This window comes from Charadrius vociferus, unplaced genomic scaffold (genome assembly GCF_000708025.1).
Source record: "Charadrius vociferus isolate BGI_N301 unplaced genomic scaffold, ASM70802v2 scaffold196, whole genome shotgun sequence".
Lineage (NCBI taxonomy): Eukaryota > Metazoa > Chordata > Aves > Charadriiformes > Charadriidae > Charadrius > Charadrius vociferus.
In genome coordinates, this window is record NW_009648953.1 from 3,391,604 (window position 1) to 3,399,689 (window position 8,086).

General features: G+C 40.0%; 1 protein-coding gene across 1 annotated transcript in view; it reads left to right on the forward strand.

Annotated features, from left to right (window-relative positions):
- Positions 1 to 1,003: 1,003 nt before the first annotated feature.
- KIAA1033 (KIAA1033 ortholog) overlaps positions 1,004 to 8,086 on the forward strand; it is a gene marked incomplete at its 3' end in the record, with an annotated part of 28,561 nt that continues 21,478 nt past the window's right edge. Inside the window, exon 1 of the mRNA XM_009887447.1 lies at positions 1,004 to 1,105. Coding sequence (XP_009885749.1) covers positions 1,004 to 1,105 — 102 coding nt within the window. The remainder of the gene's footprint in view (positions 1,106 to 8,086) is intronic.

Consider the following 8,086-nt stretch of genomic DNA (forward strand, 5'->3'; position numbering starts at 1 on the left):
GGGCTGTGTTCCCCCCTTTCCGCTGATGCCCAGGGGGCCGAGGGCAGGGACTAGCGGGGTGGGGTGAGGGGCTCCTGGCCCACGGGGACACGAGTCACGGCCACCTGGGTGGCATCTTGTGGTCCGAGGCTCATGCAGTGCCCCCAACACTCCCCCGCCGCGGGGGCCGCTACAGCCCCTGCCCCTTTACAGCTCCAGAGCAGAGCAGATACCTCCAACTTTGTCCCCTCCACCCAGCCTGTCCGCACGACATTCATGTGAATCTGCTGTGACAGTCAAAAGGTCACATAGATTATCGACAATAATTTTTCATTTATTGCATGCCATAGCCAGGAATGAGGTTAAAAAAATATTAATGACTTTCAGGAAATCCATCGCCAGCCAACATCCCCAGGTATTTTTAAAGCAGCTCATTCTACTTAATAATTAAAAAAAATCTTCTAGCATTTGAGGTCATCTATTAACATAAATGTTTCAACTTCAATATTTCTCTAAAGTCACAACAAAATCTTGTCAGAGGTATAAAGAAGATCTTGAAAATACAAATTCAATGTGCTAAAAATCAGAAGGCAAATGAAAATGACCCCAAAAGGGTACGAATAGCAAACCCAAAAGGAGATAACATGGCAGTAGTATAAGCATCATTGCAAATTGGGTCAGGTTTAAACCCCATCAACCCTCAATCTTAAAGAAAAAGGGTGTGTAAAAGGCCGAAATACACTCTGTTCCTGTCAAGAAAACAAGGAAGGAAAAACCAGAGAAGTTGGTCATCATATGGTTGAGTTGTGAACCACCTCAGAGAGGTCAGAAGCAACACTTGAGCCAAATGTATGACCTGCAGAGATCTTGCTACAGTAGAAAATACAGTCGACAAAGTCTTGCTAGCACTTGCGAACATCCACGTCTCACTGATGCTTTCCTGCAAAAGAAGTGTGATAGAAATCCCCAGGGTTTAATTCCAACGCCCCCACCCTCTTCTTCAGGGTACTCCAAATTCTCAGCCATGCCTGAAAGAACAGCACTGCTGCAGAACTGCCGCTCCCTCCATGTTAAGGGGATACGGGAAGGAGAGGCGTTGCAAGAGGTAAATTGTGCCAGTCCCAAAGTAAGTCAGGTTGGCACAACACAATTCCCCCATGGAGTGAAGATACACAAGGGTTTGCATTATGCCTCTCATAACATAATTCATAGGATCATAGAATGGTTTAGGTTGGAAGAGACCTTGAAGACCATCAAGTTCCAACTCAGCTGCCATGGGCAGGAACACCTTCCACTGAAACAGGTTGCTCAAAGCCCCATCCAACCTGGCCTTGAGCACTTCCAGGGATGGGGAATCCACAACTTCCCTGGGCGACATGTTCCAGTGCCTCACCACCCTCAGAGTGAAAAATTTCTTCCTAGTATCGAATCTAGATCTACCCTCTTCCAGTTTAAAGCCATTACCCCTCGTCCTATCACTACATGCCCTTGTAAAAAGTCCCTCTCCAGCCTCCTTGTAGGCGCCCTTCAGACCACAGTAAGGTCTCCCTAGAGCCTTCTCTTCTCCAGGCTGATCAACGCCAAGTCTCTCAGCCTGTCCTCATTGAAGAGGTGCTCCAGCCCTCTGATCATCTTCACGGCCCTCCTCTGGAGCCGCTCCAACAGGTCCATCCATGTCTTTCCTATGTTGGGGGCTCCAGAGCTGGATGCAGCACTCCAGGTGAGGTCTCACCAGAGTAGAGTAGAGAGGCAGAATCACCTCCCTTGACGTGCTGGCCACGCTTTTTCTGACACAGCCCAGAATACAGTTGGCTTTCTGGGCTGCTATCGCACATTGCTGGCTCATGTTGAGCTTCTCGTCAATCAGCACCCCCAGGTCCTTCTCCTCAGGGCTGCTCTTGATCCATTCTCCGCTTAGCCTGTATTTGTGCTTGGGATTGCCCCAACCCAGATGTAGGACCTTGCACTTGGCCTTGTTGAACTTCATAAGGCTGGCATAGGCCCACCTCTCCCACCTGTCCAGGTCCCTCTGGATGGCATCCTTCCCCTCCAGCATGTCTACCTCACTACACAGCTTGGTATCATCGTCAGACTTGCTTAGGGTCCACTCAATCTTACTGTCCATGTCTCTGACAAAGATTCATTCCCTGATTTACTCCTGTGCAGCAAAACTATGTCCTGCTCTTTATTCAAGGCTCTTGGCAGTCCCATAAGTGTAGGTGGCATTGAGTGGAATCAACAGAAATTATAATAAAAACTTTTCAATTAAAATAAACCACTGGACTTTGCTTTTGCAATGAAATTTCAACAAAAGAAAATCACCAGTCAGTTCCCATAATTTCCTCTCTATAGGGTGAAAAATCTAGGGGAGTATTGGCCTGCTTCAGTAAAGATTCTTGTCATTTGGAGTACGTGGTGATTAAGGAATAGTCAACTGAGGGAATTAGTGAGTTTCTTTGCTCTGAGACATTAAAAACTAAACTAGTAGCATTCATGAAAAAGTCCCATTAACAAGGGGAGATAATATGTTTATACAAGTGGTTCCTTCTCTAGTATCTGTGGAACTATGGGTTTTAAAAGAATGATGTACAGTAATTCCCAATTTTCAAGAAGAAAGCTAAAGGATTTTGCTTTGTGGCTTATTTTGAAATAGTATATATTCTGTTGTTACTGGCTACTTCTGTGGGTATGTGGCCTCATATCTTCTAGTTATCTCACATAAAATCTACCAAATTTCATTGTTAAAAGTGTTTCTTTTAAATACTTCCTCTTTAATTGTAAAATAAAAACATTAAAACTAACAATTTTGTTGGACTAAAATGCATCATTTAACTGCTATAGGCACTGTTGATCTGAAACTAGCCTGTTGCTAATCTTCTTTTTCAACTAGCAGTTTATTTAAGAACGATTAAAAATTGCAGTTTGATAGGTCATGTTGTAGCAATACAGTGACTACACACACACATACACAAGACAGTCATGCAACTGACCAAAATCACTATGTGCTCAAATAAAAAGTATAGATATCTTGTCCTTACTAAAGGAACTATTTCACTACTTCAGACAGTAGGAGGAATCAGCATATGTTCAGTTTCTCTGTGACTTGATGGAAGTTGCACAAATTCCATACAATAGAGTACAAACTACTGCTACAAAAGCTGGCATCAAAATGGTCCCTATACTGCAAAGTTTGGAACTGGATTCAAGCATTGCTGAAGTTCATTACACTCCAAATCCCGTTTCATGATCCAAAATCCTCTCCAACTGGAATACCACATACTTGGCATTTAACCGTTGAGGCACAGGCTTACGGCAAAATACCTGGTTTTCCCAAGTAAGCAATTTGTAATGACTTCTGGCTCTATTTGTTATACACTCACAACATAGACAATACAACAATGCATGTGTAAAGCACCAAGGTTTTAATTAATTGGCATACCTTCATCTCCAAAACACAACTCCAAACCTATTGAGACAATAATGTATCTCCACTTACTTCATAGACTACTAAAATGTTAGGTGACAAAAGGGACAAGAGGTGTCCATTGTCAGCAGAATCATGGTATAAAGATGAGCTGGGGAGTAAGATGTGGGCTTTACTTTACATTTCATAGCAATGAGAGGGGCAGGGAAACGAAAAGGGATAAAGGTGTGCTAAATCACATGCAAGAACAGCATCTGCATACCATCAGCTTCTTCCTTATGATCTGAGTGATTAACAGCCATTTAACAAATTGGTTACTTAGAATTTCAAGGATCAGTGCAAACACTTACAGCCAATTCAAATCATATGGGTTTTGTCATCCAGAAAATTATTAGGTTGACCTGTCTATCTGATAATGAGCAATAGGTCTTGTGTGACATAATAAACTCCAACACCAGTGTTAAATATTATAATGGCTTCCAGCCTTTATGTTGTTTGGAAAAAGTGACACAAAGTATTCCTTCCTGTATCCCAGTCAGAAAAGTACCTTGCAAATTATCAAAGTTTCTTGTTAATCTGGGGAGAAATCCTTGCTCCAGTGGTATCAGTGTAAATTTGTGCAATTGATTTGGAGCACATTTTATACATTAAGTTTTCTTTCCTGGTTTTTTTCTTCCTGTTCTGGTCCTTGTTTCTTAAAGCCAAAGTTTAACTTTCCAACATGGGCTTCCCCCATTCTGTTCTCTCATTTTCCAGAGATGTATGTCAGCAAGTCACAAAAACAGACAGGAGATATGTATACAGAAAGTCTTCAGGAGCTAAACATGCTTGTTCAACAGGATGCTCACAAAGCAAAATGTGTTTGTATGTACAGAAACGTATGGAACAAATGTAAGACCTAATCCAGCTGAACATTACAAATCCTTGTTGATTTCTGTGAAACAGAAGTTACTCAGTGTCTTTGAAGATATCATCAGGACTTGGCAAGATTATAGAGTAGGCTGTGTTCCACAGGACGCCGAGTACGTGCACATACTGAAGTACTTGGGAAACTGCTCGGAATCTTCCAGGATTTGTTTTCTTTTGAAAATCATGCCCTAGGATTCAGTAATCAACTAAATTAGCTCTGGATAGGCTTTTTGTCGTTGGAAGTCAGCCTTGATGGGGCTTTTCATGATGAATAAAGATTTGGCCATAGTTCAGACTCAAATTCCTCAGGAGTACTTTAGAGTTCACCCAGTCTTAAAGATTGAGCAATTAAAAAAATTAAAGTAAAGCTTTGTACTGGTTACTCCTTAACTATTATGTTAGGGAATATGCATGTTAATTGCATGACAAGTTTCAACTCAAATTTTATACAACAGAAACTTTTCATGTTTTTCCACTTGCTGAAGCAAGATTTCCTGGGAAAGTTATTTTTTGTTTTATCTCTGCAACACTTACATTTAAAACTTGCTTTCCTTATTTATTTTTTTTTTTACTGGGTCTTAACTTCATTTCAGGCCAAACACCCACAAGATAGTAAGGTGTTCACAATCTACTGATATGTATTTTCTGCCATCTAGACAACCATTTAAAACCTTATGCTTGACACTTCATCTTTTCCAGAGTAACCAAAAGGAGGCATGTATTTGATGAGAAAAGGGAATTATTTTACCAATTTAACCAGTAGAAAGAATTGTCATATGCAGATTCCTTATTCATATGCATAAATGGAAGTCTCTCAAATTCCACACAACAGAATAGAAACTTTCTGCAAAAGAAGTTTGGCATTATCTTTGTGGAACAGAGTTGCAAAGAGCAAATCTCAGATAGTAAATCCTTTCTGGGAATCATGCCACAAAAACTTTGAGCAAGAACTTTATTTTATTTAAAATATTTAGAGAGCTGAGAATTTAATGTTCCACGCACAAGGAATGTACAGTATAGTTGGTTTCCTGCAGATCCAGCAAGCCAAATTCTTTCTCCTATAAGTAACTACAGTTCTATCAATCTTGGTGAAGCTTTGCCTTTATATACGAGAAGCAAGTTTTGCTCTGGATGCTTTTCATCAGTTGTTTTTTTTTTATTGTTATTTATAATGGTTCCTGTTTGAATGCTATGTTAAAATTTTCAATAACCTTCCAAACATCATAAAAATACTGTTTAGCAATACCAGGTAACTGTATTGTCCAATGTTGAATGATATTTCCAATTGGGATAATTTCAAAGGAACAGGGATTTTTAATACCTGATGGAATCAAAACACTGTTGATTTATGAATCCATAGATACCTGGCCAATTCACTCCATAAATAAAACATAGTACCATATTAATTCTACTGTATTTTGGACTTTATTCTCTCACCTACTCTTTATAGTACTCAAGTGTAACAAGTAATTTCAGCTGGAAAATATTTATGTTCACGTTTCACTCAGTTCACGTGAAAGTCCAATATGAAATTTTACTTTCATGATCATTTTGGTCTGCTCAAAAGATATTTTTTTTTTCCCTCAACTATGCCTGTGTTCAGCTTACCAAAAATCACTGTATCAAACAAAGTCTAAAGACTTTTCTGACTTCTTTATTATCTGAAGATAATAAAAGATATTTGAACAATCTTAGCAACTTCGTATAAGCCTGTACCAAATAAAAGCTTCCTGGTACAAATGGAAGCCATGAGTGCCACCCAACTTTCAGAAATTATGCTTGTAAAATGTCAATAATTCCACATGAGCAAACAGCATAAAGTCATTCACTGATAAAACAGCACAGAAAACTTATCAAAGCTGCACTAGACTTGCTGTCACTAAAACAGTCAGCTTCAGGTTAAAGTATAAATCAGATTTTCAGAGGAAATAGAAATTCTAGTAGCATCTACAATTAACCTAAATAACTTCAGCGTAAGCAACAAAACACTGCCACCTAGTGAGCCAAATGAAAACATAGTAATAACTCATTTAAATAACCGCATCATGAATGGCAGCATAAAATTTAACTGGTGTACTTACTTGAGTCTAATTGTGGTTTGGTTTTTTTTTCACTTACAGAGCCTCCCGCCCCTCTTTTATTTTTTTTTTTTAATGCACTATTTCAGGGCATTTTATTTTTAAGATCATTTTCTTTTTCCATATTCAAAATAAGGGTTACATCAGCTTATGCTGTGGGGATCACAGTGCACCCTTTGGTGTGGCCATTGTATAGACCAACAAGTTGGGTCCCCCTGAATGCAGTTTTGATGATCTCACAACCTTGCAATAACGAACCCTACAGTATTTCAGTCTTTACAAATTCAATTCAGATGTGGAGAAGGGAGGGCCCTGCCAAGTGCCAGTTCTACAAGTTTCTCTCTTGTACCGTCCTGCAGAATTCAAGGACACGTTTTTTTGGGACAGATGACAAAAAGCCTGGTGACTACTTTTTAAGCAGTCTGAAAGCCTCTGTTTATGTGCAGTCTTCCATAATTGAAAGACACAGTATTTGTTTCAAAGAACGCATATATGCTTTTTAGAGAAAAGTTGTCTATTGTTTTGTTTTTCAAAACTGGAAGACATGTCCTTGCTTTGAATAACTGTATAGCAGCTCTACTGAGTTCAATGAAAGCTGCATCTGCATGGCTGTAGACAGAATGTAATCCTTAAAGTTTAGTATAAATCATGGTTTCATTTTGTGTGATACTTATCATCTCCTTAGAGACACTTGTGCTCACTGCCAGCTGTCAATGTCTTGCACAATTAAACTTCTAGGGACTTAAAAACCCCAGTACGGACACCTTAAGTTTGCACAGAAGCCAACGAGTGGAGGAGACCTATTTACATTATGATTATTTGACAGCATTCACCAAAAGCAGAGTTCTCTCCCTTAAAAAAAAACCCAAAAAAGTTATTCCAAACATTGTTTATGTCGTTTCACACAAAACTAAATTTTGTCTTTTCTTTCCCAGACCCAGATTGGTCTCTTAGAGTGTACTTTAAATAGGTAAAAACTCATTAACAATAAACCTGCCAACCAGATCTTTCTTTCCTAGAAACTTTAAAAATCAATAGATTCCAAAGGATGGATTCCTTTTAATCAGAAAACAATTAGAGTAGGTGCTATTTTCAGACCTGCTGCATTACAGAGTTAGCTTTTATGGATGATTCTGCACTTACTGATATATCTTTTCATCGGAGTTGCTATTTTTGTTGCTCTTTCCCCATTGAAATTGCTGATGCTCCTGGTGACACTGCTTTTGAAGCCATTTCCTTTTCTGCTGATGCTGCAGATTCTGCTGAGGTAATGTAATTGCTGTGGTCACTGTTAATGGCCCTTGAATGGCTACTTCTCTCGCACTCCAAAGTACTTCTATTTTTATTCTCTGATATTACACCCACCAGGGCCCTGAAAAAAAAAAAAAAAGTGACTGGCTGCAGGCAGGGAAGTACTTCATGTACCTGGCTCTGCGCGACAACAGATGTCAGTGAGATGCTTAGATGGCACTATTGGCAGCAGTCACCCGGAGCTCCAGACCCTCCCCCAGAGCTGGGATAGTTCCTCCCACCCCTCTCTTCCTCCAGCATCAGAAATGGGAAGTGCTGGGGGGGGTGTGTGTGTGTGTCACACTCTAACCACTGTACCCGGAAGTGTTTTTTCCTCTTCTGAGGAAACCTGACCGAGGTGTGGAATCGGTGCGAGGGGGACTCGGTCTGGGGCCCTGTACACCAG